The 27,694-nt window shown below is 42.5% G+C and overlaps 2 protein-coding genes across 6 annotated transcripts in view; one reads left to right on the plus strand and one right to left on the minus strand.

Annotated features, from left to right (window-relative positions):
• Positions 1-27,694, minus strand: part of DHRS3 (dehydrogenase/reductase 3) — a 49,556-nt gene that overhangs the window by 4,452 nt on the left and 17,410 nt on the right. Inside the window, exons 1-5 of one of the 5 annotated variants that reach the window (XM_065037611.1) lie at positions 23,251-23,390; positions 19,760-19,934; positions 18,123-18,424; positions 15,685-16,174; positions 44-187 (exon numbers count right to left, since the gene is read on the minus strand). In XM_065037611.1, the coding sequence (XP_064893683.1) occupies positions 44-187; positions 15,685-15,879 (339 nt within the window). In that variant the 5' untranslated portion in view covers positions 15,880-16,174; positions 18,123-18,424; positions 19,760-19,934; positions 23,251-23,390. Of the gene's footprint in view, positions 1-43; positions 188-2,945; positions 4,059-11,080; positions 12,615-15,684; positions 16,175-18,122; positions 18,425-19,755; positions 19,935-23,250; positions 23,391-27,694 lie in introns of those variants that run through there. The other 4 variants (XM_065037612.1, XM_065037613.1, XM_065037615.1 and 1 more) reach the window with 4 other exon arrangements.
• LOC102093285 (arylacetamide deacetylase-like 4) lies at positions 21,961-27,156 on the plus strand. Its single transcript, XM_021281818.2, has 4 exons — positions 21,961-22,497; positions 23,153-23,369; positions 23,661-23,724; positions 25,510-27,156. The coding sequence occupies exons 1-4, from the start codon at positions 22,342-22,344 to the stop codon at positions 26,285-26,287; spliced, it is 1,215 nt and encodes a 404-aa protein (XP_021137493.1). The 5' UTR covers positions 21,961-22,341; the 3' UTR covers positions 26,288-27,156.

Consider the following 27,694-nt stretch of genomic DNA (forward strand, 5'->3'; position numbering starts at 1 on the left):
TCCCTAAATTCTACCCAAAACCAGTGTTTCCACAGCCACTAACCTTTTCCCGCACAGCTTTGGCTTGCCGATAGACCTCCTCTCGATTTCCTACATCGCAAATGAAATAATGGCATTCCGTCCCCATCGTCCTGATTTCCTCTGTGGTCTCCTTCAGACATTTCTCAGTTCGACCCCACAGGATGATCTGCAGTGAAAAAACCTTTTGTTAGAGTCAAACAGCTTCTGCTTCAAATCTAAAATAATTAAAACATGCTTCTAACTTCAACAATTTGATGAACATCTTTGATGTGTTTGCAGTGCCAGCCTCGTTGCCTTGTTTCATTTAAGACTAACAATGTTTTTCTATTAGATGGGGATGGGACTTGAGTATCGTGCTGGTAGCTGTATCGCGCTGCTGATGTTATTTACAAGCAACACAATAGCTGACACAAGAAATCAGATCTTTAGCCTAACATGACAAACACATGAAACACTTCTGTATCATGACATTTCAAATCCATCCCTGCTTTTGCTATACACACACAGAGAAAGATCAATTTATTCTAAAATCCCAGACCTTCCTGTATATCTGGTATGTTGTTTAGTTCTTGTTCTACATTTGGAGGCAAGATCTGCTCTGCAGTAAAACATCTTTTTTCAGCGTATCATATGTAAGTATTTGCAATGCTGTTTGCAGGCTGGTGCCCTGGGTGCATTTCAAACAAGAGGTTCATCCTAATACAGACATTTTAAGTGAGCAATTTCAACCTCTTAGCAGGATTGGATCAGTCAAATGAGACACTAAAAAATTAACCCACAAGTTGATGAGTGATGGAAGGCAGGAGAGGAAGAGAAATAAGGTGTCAGACAAGTGGAGGAAGGCAAGAAATGGCCCTCACGTACGTAGCACTCTGGGGTTTCACACTGCTATTGCAAAATAAAAAATAGACCCCTTACTTCAATCTCTTTCAAACATCCATACAGCCTCCTGTTCCCAAGAGCTGCCACCGATGCACTGAAGGTCAGGAAATATATGGAAGAATAGTTAAGCAAAGGATGACCTGTCAAAGGAACATCTGTCTGTGATGCAGCTCTTGGATATATTATTTTTTATGCCCCAACAGTTACTTGGGGACCTTTAATATCCTACAGGCAAGTCTTGCAAGGTGACCCCTTTAAAATCTGGGCCACCTGGGGAAGACGGAATTTGCTGGTTATCCTGCTGACAGCATTCACTTCAGCACTGATTTTTTTCCCTGGGAAGTTTCCGTGTCCCTGACACTGTTCACACTCAGGTGAAGGCTCCAGGCTGCATAAAACAAAAGCAGTAAATAAAAGACTATTCTTTCGTGAGAGGTGAAAGTTCCCTAACGGCGCAGTGGGAAGTGAGGTTTCCTGCCATCATTTCTGCTACTTTTTACAGATGGATAAAACTCTCAACTCAATACAACAGGCTTTTGGTCCAAATTCAAGCTTGACCGCTCCTACAAGATCATATGAGACTTTCAATTTCTCTCTTACATCTGGCCAAATTAAATTGGCACAGGCTTCCCTCTGGCCTCCGAGGAGATCAGATCTTACAGACAGACAAGACTTTTAGTTGCTGCATTAGCCTCATGGTTGAGGCTTCTATTGCTCCTGAGCTTGATCCTCACAGAGGGCTCTGGCTTCGTGTTTCTGTGTAGGCAATACTTATTTTTTGTTTGTTTGCTTGAGCAGTTTTCACCAATGTTTTTCTAGGTCCTTATTCCACTATCGCCTCCTGAGATTTTCTACAAACCTATTCATCAGTCCTTGGTTTCCTGAATTCACCTCCTTCTGCAGAATCCCCAATTTGACAGTTTGCTGTTTGGCTCTCGTAAGGTTGTATTATTTGTAACGTTCTCACTAAACCATTCAACCAGACAGCTCAAGAGTCGGGGATAACCACGCACATTCTCAATGCTCCTAAACAAAACCTCTTGCTCCTTGTTGAGCTGATGAATGACAGGGCTCGGGCCTGTGTTTTGCTGATGCCCCATGGCCTAAACATGGGCAGTTGGCACCTCCCTTTACATGCAAGCAAGCATGTATTTTATTCTTTGCTCAGTCAACATCAAGAAAGGGACCATGTAGCTCCATCCTGCCCTAGTCAGGATTTGAAGGCTCTGCATTTGTAAGGACTCTAGATCTGCAGTTTAGGAAATGGCCCATTTTACTAGGAAGCACAATTGTCAACATGTAGACAGGGCTCTCACAGTCTGGTCTGTGTCTCCTTTCCTTTTTTAAGTTTAAATTGGCAATAAGTGTGTCCCAATCGGAGGCTAAGTCCTGGAGAGAATGACACTTACAGACACAGAAGTTGCTGCCTGGGACAAAGGAAAATGCCGAGAATAAAGGAGAAAAGAGACACGGCGTTCCTTATTACGCAGCCTGTCAGGATGTTGCACAGCCACTCATTCACAGTAATTTAATGGTGGATAGAGGAATACTTAATTTATATTTCAGATAAGTTCTTGGACAGACAGTTTTCCATCCTGGAAAGAATCCAGCCCCTATTTCTTCTCCTCCTTCATCTCTCATCATCCTCTCCCGCCTGCCCCTCCCTGCTGCACTAGACACGCTCTCCTTTCCAAAAGTTACTGACCAGAAAATTGTCGAGGGCAGGAGCCCAGCGAGGCGGTTAATCCCCGCTGCGGCAGACCTGCTCCTACCCCGGGGTTACCTCGGGGTGACCCCGCGCTTGGCAGTCGGGAGGCAGGTGGAATGTCAAAGCAATCGCTTCTGCTCCAGGCTGCGAGCGAGAGGCGGTGAGAGCCCCGCAGCAGCAGGGTCGGGGTCTTCCTGCCACTGGACGAGGAAAAGACTAGATTTATGATGACAGAGGAACTTAACACACCCTCCTCTTAATTAACTTTAAAGTAGGCAAGGGCTGTGACATCACAGCTGATGGCAGATTTTCCCAGGATTTTTGCAAAACAAACCTTATCTCCAGATCTCCCCTCTGGCAGGTCCCAGGACTCCTTATCTGGCCTTAGGAAAATCATCGCAGCCAGAGTGGCAGGCTCAGTAGTCGCTGCATCCTCCACTCCCAGAGGACTCGTTTAACTCTGGACTTAATCTGCTAATGAGACATGAGCTGAGGTCGGAGGGGAGGCAAAGGGAAGGTTTTAGCTGCTGTTGTACCAAGGCAAGACTTTCTACAAGAGGCCTGTGCTGGCTACTTGCCAAAAGCCCCAAACCTGACTGCAGGTTTAAATCCTGATTTTCACCATAACACAAGGAAGAGTTATGTTTTTGACCGCCACAAAATCAGATAAAGCCACTAATTTATATAAACTGGTCTAGATTGAAGCTGCCATCAACCACAAAATACACACATGACCTATGCTTTCAGAGCCTTAAGTACATTACTGGTGCAGGAGATGAGGCTGGAGCTAATTTTACATCGTTTACGAGGCTATTCAACTTGTTTGGTCCAATTTTATTGCTAGCACAGCTCAAGAACAGCAGCAAAGGAATGTTGCCCTTTTACATCGTCAATTAATTTGGCACGGTATCTTCAGCAAACCCGCTGTGCTAGACTTTCACTCCAGTGAACTAGACCAGTGTTGGAAACGTGTCCCACAACAAACGCATTTCTGAGACTGCACATGTGCCATTTCTCGACGCTCCCCTTGGATTATCTGGGTTATATTTTAGTGGAGTTGTTTACCCTTAGTCTTTTCCAGCACAACAATGTGTATTGTGATTAGCAGCTATAACTCCCATCCCAAAAGTTCCAGCACGTTGCGATTCATGAAGCAATTCTCTGTATCAATTTGAAGACACTGAAAGATAAAAGCGTTGCAGAGAGACAGGGACGTGCCCTTTCTGCCTGATCTCATTATTGCTGCCTCCACAAATCAACCACAACTCTTAGCCACAGATCAGCAGAGATAGGAAGTAGTTGGTAGGTCAACACATTTCATTACCTCTTTCAACCTCCCTTCCTAGTCCAGTGAAACAAAAGTTGCTCTGTTTGAGTTGGTCTCTGTAATTGCACAGCCTGCCACCTTTGTTCAAACACAGAAAGCCTTTCTGCACCTAACACTGAAAGTCCCTGCATACTTTTAGGAAGTACAAAGTGTAGATAATCCACTGAAGTATGTCAATTTTAGCCCCATATATTTACAAAGCCTGGTAGTACTAACTCACAGTTGGTCCTCCAAAGAAATGCATTCCAGTGTGTCCCGTAATCCCGGCGGAGTTTTGCATATCGTGAGAACAAGAGGCTCAATTAAATCCTACAGCCTCCAAAGCTGTCAATGGCAGAGTTTTCTCCTCCACCCCTTCCCCTCTCTCGCCCCAGGGCAAACGCAGACAAGTCCTTTCAGGAGTTTTTCGTGGGAGAGGCAGGAAAGACAGATTACTGGGAGAGCGAAAGGTGTGGCCCTTCGGTGTGAAAAGCCAATCTTGGCTTTAGAAGGGAAAAAAGAACCTTTTGATGCCTCAAGTGGGTCAAAATACTTAACCCAGCCCCCTCAGTGACACTTTATAAAAGTGAGCAAACAAAGCAGGCCAGTGGCAACAATTTCTCCATTCGCACAGTGGAAAGCGAATATCAAAGCTGCAGGAAAGATTACAGGTAAGAACGGGGGAAATTAAGAGAGTGAGCCCATTTGCCTATTTTACACACAAGCTTTTGTAGATTAGTATTCAGAAGCTGTGAAGACATTAAGCCATAAGAATTTCAATTAAATTTAGTCCTGCCACCATGGTAAACACAAAACACAGACTTTAAAATAACTGGTTTGAGTTAAGGCCAGGAGTAATATACAGTAATGAGATTAAAATGTAGGTGTAAAGAGTCTTCAGGAGACTAAAAGAGTGAATTCCGACTCCTTTAGTCTGCAGTCAGAACTTTTATTACTTTATATGTTGATCTAGCGCTCAATGGCATTAACATTATCCACCCAAACCACAGTCAATTCCAGTTGTACCCCACTCACTGCTTTTTTTCCTCTGAAGGGAGCAAAACAGCACCTAAAAGGTCCCAGAGAACTACATAACTACCTGTCTCCCATTGAATAGAGGCCTTCCTTAGAAAGAAAATTTGTACTTTTCTATCTTCATTCAGGCATTTCAGACCAGCTCCCTGTAAAGAAGTGAACAAATGCCTACTGTTCTCACAGCCAGGACTATTTAAGGACAGGTGGCCCCACGCTGACTTTTTTTTCCAGTGGTTTTTCCAATTGCTTTCGTCTGCAACATGAACTGTCACTCCAGACTGCCCTGGGAGCAAGGCTTTGCAGCTCTGTCCTACCCAGCAGTTGAGGAAGGGGAAGGGTTGGGGTTGTTTGCAAGGAGAGGTCACGCAGGAGTCAGCCTTTACAATCCTATTAACGCTGGGACAGGGTCAACCGGAGTGCACGTTCCAACAAAAGCACCAAGTGGCCACAGGCTGTCACCCTGCAAAGGTTCATGGAAGCATTTGTGGGGGAAAAACCGACAGATTTTTGAATGGTGAATGTCTGCCACACCATGTGTTAGAACCGGCCTCTGCTCCAGGGAACCAAAGCACACAAAGAAATACCCAGCAATAAAATTCTCTGGCTGCAAAGCAGGAAAAAGTGGCATATCTGGGGGTGGGGAGGAGGGGTAAAGTTTTTAAAGTTATATATTTGAGGTAAGAAATATAATACCCCATCCTTTAAAAATAACCGGTGTGCCGCCGCTTGGCACGCCAGCTCTATAACCCAGCTTCACAGGAAAACGTGCAGAGACCTCAGGAAATTGTGGGAGGGGAAATCCGCAGGTGCAGAAAGCGCTTCTGAACTGCAAGCCCAGCAGACAGGACGGAGGGATGGAAAGTCAGTATAAACAACATTTCGAAGGAAAAAAAGAAAGGACTGGTTCTGCCATGGCCCAACAGGGCACTTCAGCACAGCTGAAGGTTTGCTGTTTGCACGTCTTCCTTCCAAAATTCTGCATTATTATTTTTACTTACCGCTCAGGGTTAAGAGTTCTTAAAATGTGGCAGGTTAACCGTCCGTGTAATATAGTTAAACATTTACTATGATAGAAAGTTTTGTTGACACTGAATGGCAAGAGTGTTTGTTTTTGTAAAGCTAAAACCAGTCAGAAGTTTAGATTATAGGGTAATGTTAGAAGTTAAGGACATGTGAACTTAAAAACATGAATCCAACACTATTATTTCTATCACCTGCCTGGGTGAAAGTAACTCCTGAAATTGCCTGATTCAACCAACAGTTAACTGAAAAGTCTGCTACTTCTTAAATAAGAGACTGGGAGAATCAGACCTACCATAAATTTATGGAAAATCAGAATTAAAGAGCTACCAACTGGGTGCCAACAGAACTGCATTATCTTTTAGAGTTTGCCTTTCTGTTTCTGAGAAGACTTCTGTAACAGCGTGTCTAATCTTGAAATGCTGAGAGGTTCTGGAACAAAACAAACATGGAAACCTAAGGATGAATAACATTTCTACCGCCGTCATTATAAACTACCCTCCAGAAAGGCCTAAAACATGCTCCAGATCATCAACATGCATAATGGGATGCAGCTCTTGACTGAAACAGTAATTCCTCCCATGAGGCTACTGGAGAAGTATTGGAGTTAAACCAGCCTGCATTAAATACGCGTATAAACTGAGCGCCAGCAACAGCTCCAGACAAGCTCTCCTAAGAGTCTCCTTTCTTTGCATCCAGAAAGAGAGAATTGCTACCTTTTAAAAACCATCTAAAAGCTGACAAAAGGAGCTTTTATTCTAAGTATTTTAGTCCAAGAAATAAAAGATATTGCTTAGAAAGCGTCAATATTTAAATGCTTAACTGGTTTCTTATCTTTTTATGCACCCTTCAAATGCTATTTTTTAATGGTGGCTGTTGCTATGCAACAGGGCAGAATTTCTAAAATCTATTCATCTGTTGTACAAATGACAGTTTTCAGGACATGTTTAACTCTCTCAGCCTATTAAGCCAAAGAAGGAGGATGGGAATGGGCAGACGGTGAGCAGACATCCCCAGAGGGGGACAGCACGGCTAAAAAGGGCCTTCCACTGATTAGACCAATTTTTTCAATACAACACTAAGATGAAGTAGCTACCCAGCTTATAAAAACGTGGAAACAGCACAGCTCTGTTTGAATAAAATGATATCTAAATGTAGAAATGCAAGTTATGATTGTTACTTTTATCCAGAATTGATCAATTCTAATCAGATGCTTATTTAAACTAGAGAGACTGCTCAGACAATGGCAAATCAAGCTCTAGTGTATTAAGAAGTTACAGCTCCCTGGAAGTTACCGTCCTTCGGATGCGATCGCCTATCACACACGTTAGGCCACTGCAAGCAAAGTGAACTTAACACTTCAACATGAACATAACATCAATTAAGTTAGAACAGAACATGAGATAAGCTTTCCTTGCCAGTAAATAAACTATATCAAGTAACCTGGTCAGTAACCAGGATTTAGCTGAGGGGACAGTAACATAATATTGGAGCATAATACATCATATTGAGGCATAACAATTCCTTAACGTGCTCACAGTCAGTAACAAGCACAGCTCTATGTCACAAGGCTTTTCTACCTGCCAGGAGATTGCAGAGCACCAGGGATCTGTCAGCTGCTTCTACGGTGGGTGCAAAATTCAGCCCTAAAAACCAGCCCTGTTTTTGGTTGTCTCGCATGCACAATCTTCACTGAAAAATATTGATAGGTACACAAAAAGACTAAAATAATGGAACTAACAGGCACGACTTGCAGGAGTGCTGAGTGAGGGCAGCGGGAAATCCGCAATGTATTGTAATGTATTGCACTTACAAGCCTAGATCCTGATACAAATAACATGGCTTGGCCTAAATCTGTGACTCAAAAGCAAACCAATAGTATTTTAATTGTTTTCACTGATTCTAGTGGCTAAAGAAGCCATTCTGGCTTCAGGTATTGCAGAATAGTTCATCCCAACTCTACTGACTCCCTTTGAGATGGATCTGTTTTTCAGTCTGCAATCAGCATTCTGGTTATTTACTCACACTAACAATATTAACAACAACACAAAACACTGTTCTGTCTTTTATTTTCCCTTTTAACTCAGTCAGGAAGAGAAAAGAAAATCACTTTATAGAGGATGCTTTACTGAATTCCCGATTCTGCAAAACCACTGGACTAAAATAAGATAATGACAGTGGTCAAACCCAGCAGCACGGCACTTCCTGAGCAGTAAACAAGTGTAACGATGTCGTTAGGAACTGGCTGACCCGGCGATGAACTCGGGGCTGTAAAGGAGACACAAGGTACCAGATCACTACACACACTACAAGACATGTACACACTCGTGTGCAAACGTGTCCTTACACCATAAAGGTGTCACAGCCCAATCTGCAACAGTTGCACATCATCAACAAGGGAAATGAAGCCCTGAAGAAACCCTTCGATGACTAAATATTTTGCTTTTAAAGAGGTAAACCTCTTGCTTCCATAAAGCACACATTCAGATATAAACACAACATAGACAATGGTCTCTAAGGGGCCTGGATTAAAGTCAAATAACAAGCAACACAAAGAACACTCTGCAACATTGCACAATCTCAGACCCCCAAATCAAACAACTCGGCTCAGTGAGACAGGGCTCCCGTCTTTCCCAAGGGGCTTGGAAACGTTCTTACCTCATTTCTGACAGCTCGCTGTGCTCAGAGCCAGCCCCGGTCTATTAGCACTTGTACCAGCTGGATGTCTTTAATATTCCACTTGGAAGCATGACCTCTTCTTTTTAAGGCAGTTTTAAGCTGAGTTTTGTCCTCCCCGGTAAGGTTTTGTTTCAGGAGGGAGGGAATTGGAGTTTGTAGTCAAACCCAAGCTGCTGAAAGTGGGTGTCAAGGTTTCCCATTCCCTCTCCAAAGCACCACAGCCAAATCTCGCCCAGCAAATGTTCTGCTCAGACAGAGGATGTGTCTCTGTTTACTACCAGCAAGGAGATTAAAACCATAGATCTAAGACAAGTGCTAGTTTAATCTTCAGGTAGAAAACATCTGAGCGTCCACTGTTATTGTTGAGCCACTCTTTTTAAGGGCACAGAAAGGTGAACTCAAAGTGTCTTTACAACAACATTTCCACTCCCATTTAAGTCTGGTATATTGAGGTTTTTCTTAAGGTCCAGCACCCAGAGTTAAAAGATTTTGCTTTCAGTTAAAGTGGTGTAAGTTAATCCACTTATCGGATATGAAGAAAACATTGAAAATGTAACTTGGGTGTTCCCAGTGATTCAAAGGGCAAACAGAATGAAAAAAACAATTATAATTACTTAAAATACCATGCTTTGTTGAGTAGTAACTCCTGACTTCTTAATGTAGGCCTAGCTGGACAGGAGACATTCATTGCTCAGTGAAGCTTCTAAGAAACACTGAAAAAAGGTTTTGTTGGGTGTGTGATGTTTCGTTTTCCGATCCAAGCAGGCACTCACTGAACCTTCGCCAGCAGGTCCAGCCCAGGACTTACTGGGGAAAATGGGGTATCTGAAAGACAGACAATACCCACTGCTGCAACCGGCATCTGCTGACTGAGAGAAGGAACAGTGACCGAATGAGAAGTGAAGCTTGAAATCCATTTGCACCTATTTTAAATGACTGTTTCACTGAGATAAAGGATGAAATATATTAGCCAGGTCACACCAACTGCCACTCTACCTTTCTATGGAGTCTTTCTAACCTGTGGTTAAAAGTATGTCGTGCTACAGCATAATCACAGCTCAGAATCTTTTCAGGCATCGTTTTCACGCCACCTCAAAATATATATGATTACTGAGAGCCAGATTTATCTCAGACTCACATACGTAAAGCTTAACCGATTTCAGCAGAGCTGCATTTGTGCTTTCAAACGCTATTTTATTACCCCAAGTGGAGCACTGACACATCCGCTCAGGCAGAGTTAGACAACAGAAATCCCCATGTTAATCAAAACAAGAAAGCTCCATAGCACTGTATTCAATAAATTGTAATTAAGAAGGTGGCAACATAAGGGTGGCTGTCCACCAAATCCTTTTGTAATTATGCATAGTTTATGGCTAAGCTAATAGGATGAACAATTTAAATTAGTTACAAACTCTGCCAAGGTACCCATCTATTCCCAAGTCTATTAATTAGAATCAATTTAATCCCCACTGGGAAAAAGGTCAAACAACATGTATTTGACCCTTTTCTACTGGCGTCAGTGTTATCAGCCAATGGATCTGGCAGTGCCTGGGTCTGACTTGTCCGGCTCTCCAGCATGTTGACACGATGCTTTGAAGAACGGTCTAAAAAGATCTCTCTAATAATTTCTGTTTTATATTCCTGATAAGCGCACAGGTTTAAAAAGGCCAGAGTTGGCTCTCTCTCGGTGGTCAGCTCTGCGGCTGTTGTTCTCTGTCTTTAAGACTTTTCCTTTTTGGTCTCGCTTTCCTACACAATGCCCTAAGGCAGCAATGGTATGAGGTTTGTATCTTCAATTCAGTCCAGAAATCAAAGTGAAAAACAAACATTAAAAACTAACAGACATGTGTTAATGGATTTTAAAACAAAGACTCAAAAATCAATAATCATTAGGTGACATTTCCAAACTGTCCAGAAGGAAAAATACAGAATTTCTATATACTTATCCAATTTTATGGGAAGGAAATAGTTCCCCATAGTTCCTGTAGAATTAACTGGCTACTTCCGTGAAGTTCATCATCATCATCTATTTGTCCTAGTTCTTTTGTGGGAAAAATTAATTAAAAACCCCCTCTGTGTTTTCTATCACACTGTTTGCACCTCTGTAAACATCCCCCAGACTCTACTGTTGCTCTTCAAACCCCAGACCCCAAACCTCCATTGCTGTGATGCCTTTCCAAATAACTTCAAAACGGCTCAATGAGTGGTGCTGAAATCCCTTGTTTTACAGTCCCCAGCAGTACAGACCTCTGTGTTCGTCTTCAGCTGTTGCCTTTCGGTTTATATCTACATTGGAAACCCTGACATAGGCATCACCTTTTTCTGTTGTCCTTATACAGCACATTTAGCATCTTCATGCTAGATAACTTCTGGTGTGTAAGTGGGTTTCTGAGGCAACATTAATATATAACCAAATCTTTAAAACTTACCTCAAGATTTCTTGCAGCATTGACACAGTGCTTATATTTTTGTGGGAAGCCTCATTCAACCGTCTTGATGCCGGTCCTTGAGCATTTTAAAAAGGGCTGGGTTTTGGTCTCATTGGGACAGTATTTTCCCATGACACCACTGTGTCCTGATGCAAGATGACAAGCCTGTCACTCTGCAAGTTCCACTCCATTATTTGTTCTCCTGACAACATACTCACTAACAGAAGACAGGTATGCTCTAAATTATAAGCTAAACCAGCTCCAGCCGGAATGCTGCTTCACAGACATCAACAGATCTGATACCCAAAGAATTCTGGCTTTGCCTGCCAACCAGAAACACTTATTCAGCATGTTATCCAACCGGCTGCCCTTGGCACTGCCACACATCACAGGCTTAAGGCCATCGAAGCCTGGGACTTGAAACAAATCTTCTCCCCAACCTTAAATTCAAGCAAAGAAGTCAGTTGCCCACAGGGAGTCATCAAATTGCTGTCAGTCAATAGTCTTTATAGAAAGAAAGGCTTTTTAGAGACCATAAAGTGACTCAAACAATTCTATACTCTCATATTTCACCAAAACCTCCAAATGAATATATTCTTTTGCATGACATGAAAAAATATTCACTCCCGATTCTTTTTCATGTACTTCTGGTTACTGGTTCATTTCCAGCTCTAGTCACAATACAGTTAATCTTTTATCACATAGCATTGGTATATGTTATAAAGAAGTTGTGAAGAGGTATATGCTAATTGACAAAATCCGTGACAATAATAGGTCAACATAATTTCTAAAGACCAAAGGACTGTAGAACTATGATCGTAAAGATCAGATGCAGTTGTGTAGGTAATGTGGGAGTAAGAACTAATTTCAGAACTTGCCAAATTTTCCATTACTGGGAATACAAGGCTAAATTCTAAGACCTGATCCCATTTTTTACATAACCTCTTTGCAACACTCATCCTACACAGCTCTCATCCATTCCTCGGTGCTCCTCCCTCCACTGACTTCTGATTACCATCCCAATTGGAACTGAACGGGAAGAGGATTGCACACTCAAATGACAAGGTGTCTTCCTAAATGCAGAAATTGAGGTCTGGCTTCGAAAATGTTCTGAAAGGAGCAATGGAAAGAACAGGTTTCAGGGGTGGCTTTTTTCTAACCCGAACAAAATCAAGAGTGATAGAAGCAAAATACAAGCCAAAACAACAACAAGAAAAATCTCTGCTAAGTTTTCAAAGCAATAGTTTTCAAATAGTGCCTTCAGGATCTTTGTTCACTGTCCCAAAATAATCACTGTATGACTGCGTTTGTGGCATTCTACAGCTGCCCAACACATTGCCATCCTGTTCAAAGTACCTTGCGGACACAACAGTCTAGACTCCCGTGCTGACAGAGTGAGGTCATGGCTAGCAAGCGGTACATTCCATGCAAGAGAGAAGTTTCCGTTTCTTGTTTCAGTGGGTGATACCACCTCCTTGCCATCTAGTAAGGGCTCTTGTCCGTCCTGATATTGCAGACTGCTCACCTCGCCCGCTGCACAAGCATGCAAACCCTCTGAGCCGCACAGTCTCCTGCAATACAGGAGGAGAATGTCCAGAGGACAAAACAGTGAAAGGAGAGACCTTTCAGTGTATTCACGAGGTCATTTCTTGCACTGTGATGGAAGCAAAGAACTCTCAGCGAGGTTAACAGGGATTGTTGGACTCTGCTCTGCAGCACTGTCACACTAACACAAGGCCAGGGCTGCCCCAGCCCGTTTGCTACTTTGGAGACATCTCTCGTGTCAAACCAGCCCTGGTTCCCTAGAATCTTGTTCATTCATCAACAGCTACAGTTAGCAGAAAGGCAAACATCGCACAGCTGGAGGGGACAGGGAAAAAAGGAAAGAAATGTCTCCTAGACATTTATCTGCCCAAGTTATGTTTGAGGTACAATGGCTTAAAAGAATGGGGGTAGGGAATGGGAATCGGGATGGATGGACATGATCATGCCCAAGAGACTTCCATTCTGCTGGATTGAGAATTTCAGTCTCCGTGCTCATCTGTCAACAGGAGACACTGTATTTCCATTTGCGCAAACCCTGTTTTGATTTCTTTCTTGCCATCTTCATATCTTTAAATGCAAAATCAAATTTTACAGTAAAAAAGTTGCAGATGCGACAATTAATAATCTTAGTGAGATACAAAGACTTGTCACCTTCCGTGAAAACTGCTCATTTGTGATTAACAAAACTAGCCTCTGAAAATAGAGTGTAAGATGAAATCCAATCCAGTCTAATTATCAGAGGAAATTTCATATGCTAACAGTCTCAACTGACCTATCTTTCAGAAGATTCTAATCTCAAAAATATGGTTATATATCGCCGCCTACCTCCAAAACTCCGTCACTATGTCCATACGCAAGCGCTGTGATGACTTTTCCAAAATACACTGCACACCCACTATTAGAATCTGAGTCTATAAGTTATTGCTTCCATTCTTCTCTCTGTCTTGGCCTCAGAATTTCACACCTTTGGTGGAAGTGTCACAGAAGGCAGGAAAGAAATGAGATCTCAGATCAAAGGGAACGGAAACTACCACATGTAGGTAAAATTGTCATTAAAATGTTAAGGAAGAAAGGAATATGACTGCTTTGGTGTCGCAGGGAAAACGTGCAAAGGCAGTGGCGCTACCAGAGCGGATCAAATCCTGGGGAGTGCCATATTTGACTTACTGGAAAGCCATGATCTAACTGAAAGGAGAATCTAAATCAAATTCAGTAAAAGCAAAAACTGAAACATCTTGACGACAGACACGAAAAAAACCCATAAGGCAAAACTCCTCAAAGTTCTAAACAACAACTAGCAACCGCATGGCATTTCACAGCATCATGTGAGACAAGTACAAAGGTTCCCAACAATTCCTGTCATTTATTCCTTCTTTCAAAGACATGTAGAGATTTTATAGACAAGTCATACAAATTAACTACACTCTATATCTGTTTACTGCGATTTCCCCCTCAGCTCTGTATCTTCAATAGTTCCTCTCCTTTTGGCCCATGTCACCTGGTTCCTTAGTGCTGCCGCCATTGAGCAGCTTCTGGCTCAACTGCAGCGCTTGAATTAGCTGTGGAAACGGTGGTACTTTAATACCAGAGCCTGGCACAGCAACCAGCCGGCCTAAAGAAATAAATAATGAGGCACAGTATTCTAACAGATTATCTAAATACATTTTCAGCAAATTGCTTGGGTCCAAAGGTCAATCAACTTGTTTGCTCTGCCTCCAAGAATTTGTAAATCTCAACATGATGTTTAAACACAAGCATATACAAACATCAAAGTTCAATGCTGACATATTTTACACCTCAAAGCTGTGTGCCAGAATAGCTCTATACCACACAGAGAAAACTGCAATGCATGTGTAGGGAAGTGACAAAACACTGTCCCAAACTAAATGCTAATTTTTCTTTAAATATCTTCCCATTCTGTATTTTTCTCCTTCTTTATTCTCTGTTTACTCTCATTCATCCTCTCACATGGGCAAGTGTTTATGCAGCTGTCTAATTTCACGATTCCTCCCCTTTATTAGCCATAAAGGGGGAGATGAAACTTTACATCCCAAGCCTCATTTCAGGGTGTGTGTGCTTTCTGTATTCCTGATTGATTCACACATAAGGAGACACGTGTACTTACGCAAACACAAGGTTTTGTCACCAGTTCCTGAGCTAGAGAAGGGACACACCAGCTCCACTGGCATTTCCTTGCTGCTGTGCAGACAGCCCAGTCTCTCAGCCTCTCTCCCTTCCCCTCTTTCCTAAAGGAAACGTGCAAACAATCGCACAGCTCCTGCTCACATTGTGCTTTTCCTCCTTGCTGGGTTCTCATTCATCTTACCTTTCAACAGCTCTGGGCTGGCAAAAAGCAAAATACAAGGGACTTAAGAAAACACAAGAAATTCATTTCACAAACGGAGAACCATTGGAGTGAAACTGAACTCCTCACTTTCCCAAGAGAATATATTAATAGGGCTTAGAGCCAGAGCCCTCCCGCACACACCCATTGCCCCTTGCTGTGTCACCCCTCTCCTCTGGGGTGACACTCGCGGCAGCGACAGCCTGGCTGTGCCTAAGGAGAGGTTAAAGATGAGCTCAGCCTGGAAGGCTGGAGCTGCAGTCAGCTGCCCCCTCTCCCCTTGTACACAGCCCCACAGGCAGCCCTGCCAGGAAGCTGCCTGGTAAACAGAAATGCAAGCGAGCACCAGCTTCACGCACGGAATCGCACAGCTCTCCTCTGCCTGCTGGCTGGACTGAAAACCTCGCCTTTGTCAGCCGAGGAGAATTCACCAGGGGGACCCTTCCTCACCTTCACATTTGCTTAGCTGAGATGGGGAAAGACAGGACACAGGGAAGGAGGAGTAGGTAACTCCTGAAATGTGAGTCAATATAATAGCACAGCACGCCAGGGGTTTGCCAAATCAGCGCCCCTTCTCTCCTCTCACCTTTCCAAAGTGATCCATCCCATCAATCCCACCTAGAGGTGATGGAAAAGGCTTTGGAGTCGGAGGACTCCCCAGTAGCGCAGCAGGTGGGAGCTCCCCCCCTCCCCTCCCCTCCAAAGCGATTCTCACCTTTCGGGCTCCCCGCTTGGCAAACTCCCTGGCCAGGTGGCGGCCGATGCCTCTGCCCCCGCCGGTGATGAGCACGTTCTCCCCAGACAGGTCTCGGAGCTTCGGTGGCAGGACCATGCACACGGCAGCTTTCACCACCAAATAAACCATCTGCACTGGGAAAAGCAGCAAAGCGCCCAGCCATTTCCAAATCATCCTCTTGTTCCAGGCAAGGCAGGAAGGCAAAATTCTCTTCCAAACCTTCACAAAACCAAGTTAACAGAGAAAGAAAACCAATACCCTTCATGCACCCCCAGATGGGTGACAAGTCTTCAACCCCCTTCCAAAACTTGGGAGTAAGAGATTCTTGGACTGGAAAAATCCTTCTCTTCCCCTAAAAAAACTGGGGTAGGAGTAAAGTAGTGCAGAAGATCAAGTCACTCCCCTGTCTCTTGGTCGGTGTCCTCTGGATTGTCACTTGCAGGTAAAAAACGGTTTCCTTGCTTTTTAACTGGAAGACAGTTGTTGTTTGTTTGTTTTAAATTAGAAGAGAAAAAAAAGTAAAATTAAAAGTAACCACACATCCCTCCGCTTCAAAGACCGACATAAAAATCCAGTATCCAAATGGAAGGGTTTTTTTTACTTGGAAAAATAAAATAAAGCAGCCTATGTCTCCAAATTTCAGCCTGCAGTGCCTTCCAGGCAGCTCATTTCTATTCTTAGACTCAGGAAATTGCTTAAAGAAGACAGAATTGCCAGGACGTTCTTTTTAAGAAAGGCTCTATTCAGGGTAAGGTTGGTTTTGTTTTAATACCTATAAATATCTATAGACGTGCCGTCCTGAGCCGGTTGCAAAGGTTGAGCTGATAACCGCCTCTCTCTGCCCCCTCTCCTGGCTTTTTTTTCACTTGGAGTATCTGTGATCACAGAGCAGGAATTACGCCGTACACTATTTCAGCTCTGGCTCTTACTCATTTCTCCCTATTGCTCTCTCTGCCTATCACAGCCGCGGCGCTGGGGAGTTTTTATACCCCATTAAGCCTGATTGACAGTTAAAGTGTTGGGGAGATTTCACTACTGTTTCTGTGAGTGGCTGGCTCGGCTCTCCCCTCCCCCAGAGCGCACACACTCGCACATGCAGCCAGGCTGAGCCTGTGCTCCCTCCCGAGCCGCAGCCGGCAAGCCGGGACTTGCTGCGGCCAAGCCGGGCTCAGAGCGGGACCCGCAGCGCTCGGGAACCCGGCCAGGGAACCAAAAGGTGCCGGGGGCTGAGCGGAGCCCAGGAACGGGCAGAGTTAAGGCTGAGTTCAAGGGAGGCAGCTCTGCCTTACAGAGCTCCGACAGGGAACTGCTCGCCTGAGATAAGCTGGTGTGGAGGGGAAAACTCCTTTCAGCCCTAAAATGCCAGGCTGAACCCAGCCTAGACTGATAATCAGCAAACTCTGTTACCATCAGACCAGCGTCTTTATGGACAACATGACAACTCGTGGGTTTTCCAGCCGCAAGATGAAAACCGGTGATTTTTAGTAGCAGGGCAATAAAAAAGGCAGGTTCTGAATGAAGGAGGGAGACTCACTTTCTCACAACAAAGGGTTTTTCTCTCATTTTTCAAGACTTTTTTGTCCAGTTATGAGGGCATAGTTGCAACACCAGAAGGTCTCTGTGGCACTTTAAACTATGTTGTAACAGGAGAAAGGGCAAAATGTATTGCAACCGGGGCCCCAGCTCGGTTGTTTGCACTGTTAAGCATTAGCAGATAAGTTGTGTTTTCAGTTGTACTGATTAAACATTTCTGAGGAGGATTGAAGTGCATGTTTTAACTGAGAGCTGCTCACGCACAGTTGGTGGCAGCAACCAGAAATAAGTTAATGTGCAAAGCTTTGAGGATGTCAAACTCCACATTGCTGGATCCACGGCTGAGCTCGAAAAACCTTTTTTATGACTGTATATATAATTAAGAATATGCCAAAATAAATCCAATCCCACCCGTTAATGCAGGAGGGGTGGGTCTATATCCACTATCCTGGGAAGCCATCTAGTGGTAAAACCCAGAATTACTGAAAAGTGACAAGAAGCACCACTGCCATGGAAAAGTCTGAACATCTGTGCAAAGGTAGCCAAGTTACATTAAACTACCAACAGGAGTGGGTTAGGAAGCTGGATCCCTTTGAAAATAAATACAAGTTTATGCTTTGGAATTAAACATATTTCTGAAAACAGGCATTGTTCGAAGTTGCCATATGGTAACAGAGTGTTCAGGGGTTATTTGTTTGCAAAGAGAAGAGCAATGGAATTTTCGCTGCCACCCACATTTAAAACCGATATCGCACATAGGGTTTTTTAACACAAAATATGAACAATGTCTAAATCCTTGAATTCTAACTCGGTTAAAAGTTCCACAAAACTTTACAGAAAAAAAAATATATAATAAAATTTAGAGAGAAACTTGCAGTTCTTACCTTTACACGCCAGGTTACCTCATATGACATGAGCCATTCGATTATCACTGCGGCATCATAAAGTGGCAGGAGAGGTTTTTGGAGAGAAGATGAAGTGTTCTCACTGGAAACTGAAACTCGACACATTGCCAGAATCAGGTGATATTCCCTAACTCAGCTGCATCTGAAATAACCAGAGCTCAGAGAATTTCCGCTGTCGCTTGGCAGTATTTAGCACCTCGGTGTGTTTTTACAGTAATACCTTCAGAAATGGAGCTCGGGGAGGCACCTGGCATTGCAATTTTCCTCTCAGTCCAAAAATGCTGAAGGGGGAGAAAGAAATTACACAGAGAGTCTAGTGTCTGGTTTAAACAAGAATGACTCAGTGTCTGGACTGGTAACAAAATATAACAACTTTCTGGTATGGAAACAAGGAGCAGTGTTAAAAATGAAGGGACATGAAGTTCATAAAAATAAATTTAATTTTTTGACTTCTGGGTCGAGTCTCTTTCTGCATAAATCACCAAAGACACATTTAGCATAGAAAAGTCAGCATCTTCACAAGTTCCAGGCTTGCTGAGTTAAGCCAAGAGTTCTATGTTATAACTTCCGTGGATTTCAAGGATTTCTCACCCTTAACACCTTATTTATTTATATTTTAGGCCACATAATTCAATCAGTTGTACTTGCTGAATTCCACTGAAGTTAACAATTACACCTTTTCTCTTAAGAATCCAGTCTGTTCACCCTTATCTCCCTGTACTTTATCTCTTATGACTCATGTTGTTTACTTTCATTCCAGGCAGCTAAATATTTGTTTATCTTATTGACTAATTCACATCAAAGTTTCTTGCTCTTTTCTTAATGCATATCTTGCATAAGTGGGATTTTTCTAAGCAGATATATTTCATCTGCGTCTTTTATGGGTATAAGAGACACTAGAAAGGATTCACCTTTTTCAGTCAAGATCCCACTTTCAGAGGGAATCTCATTACAGCTTTGTTGGCCAAATGCAGAAGCTTATGGCTTATGAAAAGGAGCATTTCTTTTCTACGACCATGATCGCAAGCTTTTATAAGGGTTTTAAAATGGAATATCTGGGAGATTAGTGGAGATAAAGAAATAGTTCAGAGTGTTCAGAGGATAAGCATAGATTGTACTGAGCTAACCCTAACCGAGCTAATTGTCAAGCTGAGCTGATGTTTGTTTGCATTTTATGTTTATGCAAACAAATTCTGTCCAGTCACATGGTGGACAGAAATATATGGAGTTGCACCTGGTCACTCATTCCTTCACTATCACCGCCTCTGCTGGCACAAGCATTTGACTGGCCAAAGGGTCTAATCCCAACCTAAATTACAAGGAGGGATAACGTAGAGTTGTCTTGGCAAAAAAATAGCAAACTATGAATTGTAAAGACATTGAAATCCTCCCTCTAGAATGACTCAGAATGGAGGGTTAGGGCCAAAGTTCTCCAAGTCAAGAGGAAGTTTCCTTCTGACACTGTAAGAGGCACAACAAATACAATTATCCTAAATATAGTCTAGAAAAAGGTAGCTCATGGCCGTTATAGAGTAGGAAGACTTGATTTTTCTGGCTATATCTATCTAGGTAAAGAACTTGGAAGGTCTGGGTATCTCTGAGGAGCACGTACTTACGAGGTTGATCGTTGATGGACGTTGATGCGGGGATTCAAAGCTCTTCATAAAGGATCTGCATTTCCTTGAGGTGCCAGGGAGGATTTACCTCCCAAAAGCTCCATCTGCAAGCAAACGGAGAGGAGTCACCTTCTTCCATGGAGGATGCAGGATGTTTGGAAGCATCAGGAAGGAACTGAAAGAGAAAATATGATTATTTAGGATTGTTGATTATCTATTTTTAAAAATTCTCCAGAACCTAAGAAGTGATTGAAGCTTTGTTTGAGAGATTGAGACAGAAAACATTTAATGTTTATTTTTACTGTTCTCTTCTTATGCTGTAAGAATCTCTGTTTTCTTCTTACATCAAAGAATAAAATCTCACCATGGCAAAAAACATTTTAAAGCACACAATATATGAGTACTCAGCAATGTGCATATACATATCCATGCAATACACAAAAAATTGGCACAGCAGCACAGATAAAATGCACCTGGAAGCTGAAGATACTTTCAGTAATTCCTATGAATACCCAAATCACAAAGGAAAAAACCAACTAACCACCACCACCAAAACCACTCAGCTCCATTGTTACATTGCTTATTAGGACAGATCCACCTTTGCTAAACACAGATGCCAAGGTAATTGCCATTGCACATCAAAATAGCTGCCCACGGGATGCCCAGTTGTGAAATATTTCATCACTGTTCTACCTTTGTACATACAAGTGCAGAAAGAGGGCAGTGTGACCTTCACCCTCTGACAGACAAACTGTCCGTAGGAAGAAAACGGTGGGTTAAATTCTTCATGTTGTCACTATGTTAATTAAATATGGTGACAAGTTAGCAGTTACAAAGCTCTGGAGCATCAAGTTGTGAATTCTTGTTCTCCCGTCCCTCTCAGCAAAATGAAATTATGTTTCTTTGTGCTGTTGATAAAACAGATCTTTTGTTTCATTTTTCCTTCTGCAGGTAGGAGCAACTTACTCTTCAGGGAAAGAGATTCTCCCAGGAGTAATAATAACATTATAACATGATAAAGTTGCAAATGTTCCAATGTTTGAGGATTACAGGATTTGCTGGTTGTGCAAATCAGTACCAGGATTCAGACAGACAGAGGGTTCTTGGGATCGCCTGGAGTCACTGTGAGGGAGCATTTCACATCTGTTGTATTTCATACCTGTTGTATTTTGTATCTGTTGCAACTGGCTCAGGTTCTGTCTCCCCGAGCATGTGCAGATACACAACAGAGAAAAAGCTAAAGGATGCCAGCCCAGTATTGACAAGAGTTCAGGCACTGACACTTAGCTCTTCACTGGAAATTAATAAGAAAAGGAGTTCCTAGGGTAGGAGAAGATGAGATTTTGTGTTTGGGAACCAGTTCCTCTGGTCTATCCTACAGGAGCAGGAGATAAGGCAAAAAAATTGGAAGCCGGAGAGAACATAGATTTGAAAGATTATTTAGGGAATGTTCTCCATCCTGGGACACAAACAAGCTCATAAATTGCTGAATCTACACTTAGAAAGCATTAAGTATTACTCTGTGTACCTGCAATGCCTAAAGAAAAAAAAAAAAAAACAATCAAAACAACCAATTCATTATTTCAGGAACCAACTGGTTTGTTTCTGTTTTGTGTAACAGCATTTCCTAATGATCTTGTCCAAGCTATAAGAAAGCTGAGCCTCATACACACCCCGGTCCTGAAGGGTCTGAATTCACCGCTTCCATTTCCCAAGAGTGTCCCAACCACAGGCAACGTGCCTTTCACCAGCAGCCCCTGGCAAGCTGGGCGGCTGTACCAAGTGCCACAAGGAAGAATAAACAAAAAGAAACCTGATTTTATACTTAGCACATGAACAACCTTCTGGCAAGGGAGGGAGAGGGAATGAGGACATCGGGAAATGAAAGTCCACAAGGAGTTGTTGGATAAAATAAAGAAACAGTTCGGGCAGAGGGAGCAGAACACAGAATCAGCTTCTTCTCAGAGGGTGTTACCACCAGATTCTAAAATGAAGTTCCTGCCTGTTTATTATAAACAATTAGCGAACAGTTTCTAAAGTGAGGAATCAAGTCTGAGGTCTTCTTTTCATTAGATTTAAAGGTGCAATGGCAGAGCAGTGTACGAAATCAGTCATCAAAGGTGACGAAATGTGTCTGTACCACTGAAACCTTGATTTCACTCAAAGGCTAAAGAAGCAAGGTGTGGAGGCACAATAAATCAAGAAACAGAGCAGCTCTGAAGGCGATTACTAAGAAATCCTGTCCCATGGGAACACCCAGCAGTTCAGAAATAATACAGACTTGACTGCATCCAAGAGATAGAGAGAGACATAACAACTTTGTGTCTTCTTACAACACTGACGCTACAAATGATCTACCAAGCACTGGTTCTGTGCTGATGGGCAGAGACTCATATTAGCTGCATATATGAAAAACTGCGCATGTAAGCCTGTTTCACAACTAATTCTTACTGTCTGTTTAACAGTTTGATTGCAATATGTCTTAATGTTCCTATTAGCATTTTTCAAATCTGGGATATAAAGAGAACTGCTAATCCTGCACTTTTACCTTTGCAGCTGGTTGCTCCCGGCGGCCCAGGGGAATGGAACTCTTCCTGGGGATCTTTCTTGCTGGTCTGACCGTCCTTGTGGCAGTAGCATTCTACTATGAACACTCCAAGGCTGAAGTCCCTCATGGATTTAGTCAGCGCCAAAAGCTTTACTTTTTTCATTACACCCTGAACTTCACATTGGGCCTGGTAAGTAGAACTTCATTAAAGCTGGAGTTTTTAATTTAATTTCTGATAGACGGGTAATGGATTGCTGATTGTTTTTCCGGATGGCTTATGTTTAGCTTTTTAATCCTGCTGCCTCAATGCAGTGCTGGAAGGGTTAAAAAGCTTATTGCACTGTCTATGTGGAACTTCTCCATATAACACAGGGCTTATTTAGAGAGTGATCAACTAAATGGCGTCTGTGATCTTTGTTCTCTTCTATACCTGTATCGCTCTCCTTCTGAGCCATCCGAAAAACAGCTGCCACATTCATCATCTTTTGCCATTCGCTATGTCTCTACGACTTTCTGGTTTTTGAGGTAATACACACAGCCCGGTCCTGCAGGCCTCGGGGAGGTGATCACTTCTTTCCACAAACCATAGGCCAAACCCCAACACCTCACTTTAAGGGAACACATAATAAAAAATTGGACTTGAATCAGAAAGCAAAGCAAAACCGCAAATTCTGCTGGTTCTTGTAGAACTTCCGTTCACAGGAACTGTACAATTTAAAGCAATACAATTTAAAACACCACCACCGGATTAAAATTTCATTTGCACATTAACAGAAATAACGGTGAGGATTATGTGTGGTTATACTAATCACAGATGCCTGTTGTAACGTTCCTTTTATCAACAGGCAAAATTTCTGGAAAAAGTAGGTATCATCTCAGAGGTCTCTTTCCTGAGGGCTGCAATAGAAGGAATACCACCATTAAAAGATAAACATCTTCTTACCAAGGACTTAAGCTTTGAAAGGGTTCCAGTCAGAATTTACCAGCCAAAAGCATCAACCACTGGCCAAAGAAGAGGACTTCTTTTTTTTCATGGAGGAGGTGGACAGTTTGGAAGCATTCGTGAGTAATATGTATAGTGTGAGCTGTAAATACAAATACTATGTCATTTCTGATCTGATATAGTATTTCTTAAATGACAAGAAGAGTTGGTAAGTTAAGCAAGATAAATAACAAAAATAATTTCAGGACAGGAGAATAATTTAATCTACATGCAGTAGCTTCATGTTAAGCTGCCTTTATGCAGGTTGTGTAACCATTAATCACAGAATAGAGATAAGAACTTCAGAATATTTTTCATTCAACTTATTTTCAAAGCAAGTTTCAATTCCATTGAAATATTTTCTTTCACAGGCGTCTATGAAAGAATGTGCTGCTATTTTGCTCGAAAAAGCAATTCAGTGGTTGTGTGTGTTGGGTAAGTGGAGTCAATCCAGACAGACGATGTAACAGCCCCAGTGCCTCCTTCGAGGCTCAGCCCTATCCAAACCACCTGAGGTTGAAAACCAGCACCGTGTTTGAAGTGTGACTGTTTCTGATGAAAGCACAGTTGGCGAGGCTACCGAATAGTCATTTTAGTAGTAGTTCCGAAAAGCTGGGGAGGAATATCCACATTTAACTCGCAATCAACCTGAGATGAACATTTAAAATAGTTTTCTGAGGAGCTGTAATGCATTTTTAAAAGAACCAAATTTTAAAAGTTCAAGAAAAGAGCTGATGTCTTGGAAACTGATTAAAATTGTACTAATTACTATTTACATCCTAAAATGCTTGAAGGACAATTAACTCTTATTGATCCTGTATATAAAGAATTCAGCTTATAGAAAACCACTGAAAATCATTCATATTTTCATTGTCAATTTTCTACACTCATATTACAAAATCACAGAATCACAGCACCACAGAATGTCAGGGATTGAAAGGGACCCGGAAAGCTCGTCCAGTCCAATTCCCCTGCCAGAGCAGGAACACCCAGATGAGGTTACACAGGAAGGTGTCCAGGATGGTTTCAACGTCTCCAGAAAAGGAGACTACACAACCCCCCTGGGCAGCCTGGGCCAGGCTCTGCCACCCTCACTAAGAAGAAGTTTCTTCTCAAATTTTAGTGGAACCTCTTGTGTTCCAGTTTGAACCCATTACCCCTTGTCCTATCATTGGTTGTCACCGAGAAAAGCCTGGCTCCCCCCTTCTAACCCACCCCAGGTACCATTGGCTTTCCTGGCCACAAGGGCCCAGTGCTGGCTCATGGTCATCCTGCTGTCCCCAGGACCCCCAGGTCCCTTTCCCCTATGCTGCTCTTTAATAGGCCATTCCCCAACTTATACTGGAACCTGGGGTTGTTCCTACCCAGATTCAAGACTCTACACTTGCCCTTGTTCTATTTCATTACATTTTTCCCTGCCCAACTCTCCAGCCTGTCCAGGTCTCTGATGGCAGCACAGCTTCCAGTGTCACCACTCCTCCCAGCTTGGTGTCATCAGCAAACTTGCTGATAGTGCACTCTATTCCCTCGTCCAAATCATTGATGAATATATTGAATAATACAGGCCCCAGCACTGCCCCCTGAGGCACTGCACTAGATCCAGGCCTCAACTGGACTCTGCCCCATTGACCACGGCTCTCTGGCTTCTTCCCTTCAGCCAGTTCACAGTCACCTCACTACCCGGTAACCCAGACCCACTCCCTCAGTTCAGCTGTGAGGATGCTGTGGGAGACTGTGTCACATGCCTTACTCAAGTCAAGGTAGATCACGTCCACCGCTCTGCCATCATCCATCCATCTTGTTATGTCCTCATAAAAGTCAATGAGGTTGGTCAAGCACGACTTCCCTTGGTGAAGCCATGTTGACTGCCCCTCTAACAATTTGTTCAGGAACGTTCACTTCAACTTCTAACTAGAATTGCTGATAACTGATTCACACACACCTGCCTTGCCACCTGATTCTACAATAAGTCAGCATGTGCCTTCAGTCACCTAAAAGATAAGTAGTATTTTGCAAAGGTAAAATAGAGTATTGACTCTCCCAAACATTAACAATAGCAGCAAATAATACATTAAAAGCAGTAAATAAGATCAATTCTGTCACTGTAATTATAATCTCAGAATATTTTCCAGTCTTCAGAATGAAATATATGAATGACAAGATCAGAACAGGATCATTCACTAGATATGACCATGTCAAAACACTTCCCCTCCTATTTAGGTATCGCTTGGCTCCTGAGCATCCACATCCAGCCCCACTTGAGGACTGTCTCAGTGCCACCATACACTTTATGAAGACTGCAGAAGATTACGGAGTAGACCCTTCTCGCATTGTCATCTGTGGAGACAGCAGCGGGGGGACACTCACTGCTGCTGTTGCCCAAGCACTGGTGAATAGAAGAGATCTCCCAAAGCTGAGAGCACAGATCCTAATATATCCTTTACTACAGTTTGTGGACTTTGAATTGCCTTCTTATCAGCAGAATAAGGGAATCCTTGCTTTTTCAAAGGAACGAGTCCTCATTCTTACTTTGAAGTATCTTAATAAAGACTTGTCACTCATGGAAGCGATACTTAAAGGTTGTCATATGCCAGAAGATTTGCAACTGAAGTATCAGAAATGGGTGAGTCCTGACTACATCCCTCATGAGTTTAAAAAAAGAGGGTACAAGCCAAGGACAACACACCCATTCTCAAAAGAACTCTATACGCTGGTCAAGCCTCTGTTTGACTTGGTTCTCTCACCACTGCTAGCTGAAGACAGCGTTATTGCCCAGCTTCCTGAGACTTTCCTTCTAACCTGTGAATTCGATGTGCTTCGAGATGACGGACTGCTGTACAAGAAACGATTAGAGGATCACGGTATAAAAGTGACCTGGTGCCATCTGCAAGAGGGATTCCATGGAACAATATTCTTAGCTTCCCTTGGTGAGGTGATGGCTTTCCGCTCTGGAAATAAAGGCCTGGAAAAGATAGTAGATTTTCTAAGACTGATGTAAAATTCCACTTCTTGCTTTCCTTTCCTGATTCCTATCTCTCATTGCTTCCAAAGGTTTTTTAAAAAAACACCATCAATTCTCCTTTTCTTAAATCACCTTCCTAAATTTCTGCATTGCATCTGTCTTATTTTTACCCAATAAATTGATTTGGTGATGGCTTTTTGCTTCATTTTCTCATATTACAAGTAAAATCAGGTGAACTTACCTTTCTTTCCTCTGCCACCTCTCCAGAGTTTTCTCCTGTACCCATAAAAGATCTGGTCCCGTGTTTTGCAATGCGGTTTATCTCAATAAAGTTTTGGTAATATTTATAAAAAAACACAATTTGAGGAGAACTTGGGGCAGGTAACAGGGCGTGAATGTGCAGGGTAAGTGCGTGGGAAAAAGGGGAAAGGGAAAGCAAACTGTCGTATGTCATTCTGATCACCAGATGTCAGTATACAATTGAGTGTTTAATGCCAGCAGAACAACTGAATAGACTGAAATATTTTTACTGAACCTGTTGTTGTGCCTTCATAGACTAAACTGCATGTTTACTAACAAAGCATATTTTAAATAATAACAATTATAAAGTTAGATCACCTGTTCTAAACCAACTCAGAGCAGTTTATTACAGAAAGCTAAAACTTCAATTATCTTCTGCTTGACTGTCTTTATCTTTTTGTACTACTCTAGTTAAGTCAAGATATGAGCGCAAGTATTTTGAAAAATAAACAGGCAATTAGAAAACATTCCAAATGTATTAACCCTAGTATTTAAAAATAATACTACTTATTTAAAAGCATTTAACATTATTCTCTGCCTGTGATGTGCATTTTCTGTACTGCTCCTGAAAATAAATAGGCATAATCCTGCAAACTATACCTGCATTTATTCCTGTCAATCTTCTGTCTCTGATTGCCCATCACCTCAATTATTCACTGAGTTTGCTGACTCTCTCATGATAGAGAATGAACTGCTAACCTAAATATTTAGAATAATGAGTCTTGGGCAAATCTGTGAACAGCAAATTAAGGCCAGTCGCAGTTTTTATATTTACATTCAAGCTACTTATGACTTAATAAGAAAACATTTTGGTGTGGTGACCTGTCATAAAATCCCAGGTGGATGTTCTGGAGCAGCTTATTTGGACCCAATTTGTGTAGAGCAGAGTTCACCCGTCCTGAGGAACAGGACTGCACAGTTACTGAGACACACAAGCCGAGATCAAACCCCCACTTCAAAATCACAGAATCACAGAACCATGTTGCCATGGTCCCAGTTGCCAGCTGGGGTTAAACCACAACAGCTACATAATGAAAACCTCTTGTCAAGGAACCATTTCAAAAAAATACCTGCTCTGAACTGTGCCGCACAGGATCCAAATTTTCATTGCTGAATGCTAATACACAATATTTGTCATTTTAG

The sequence above is a fragment of the Columba livia genome, chromosome 21 (assembly GCF_036013475.1).
Source record: "Columba livia isolate bColLiv1 breed racing homer chromosome 21, bColLiv1.pat.W.v2, whole genome shotgun sequence".
NCBI classification, from domain to species: Eukaryota; Metazoa; Chordata; class Aves; order Columbiformes; family Columbidae; genus Columba; species Columba livia.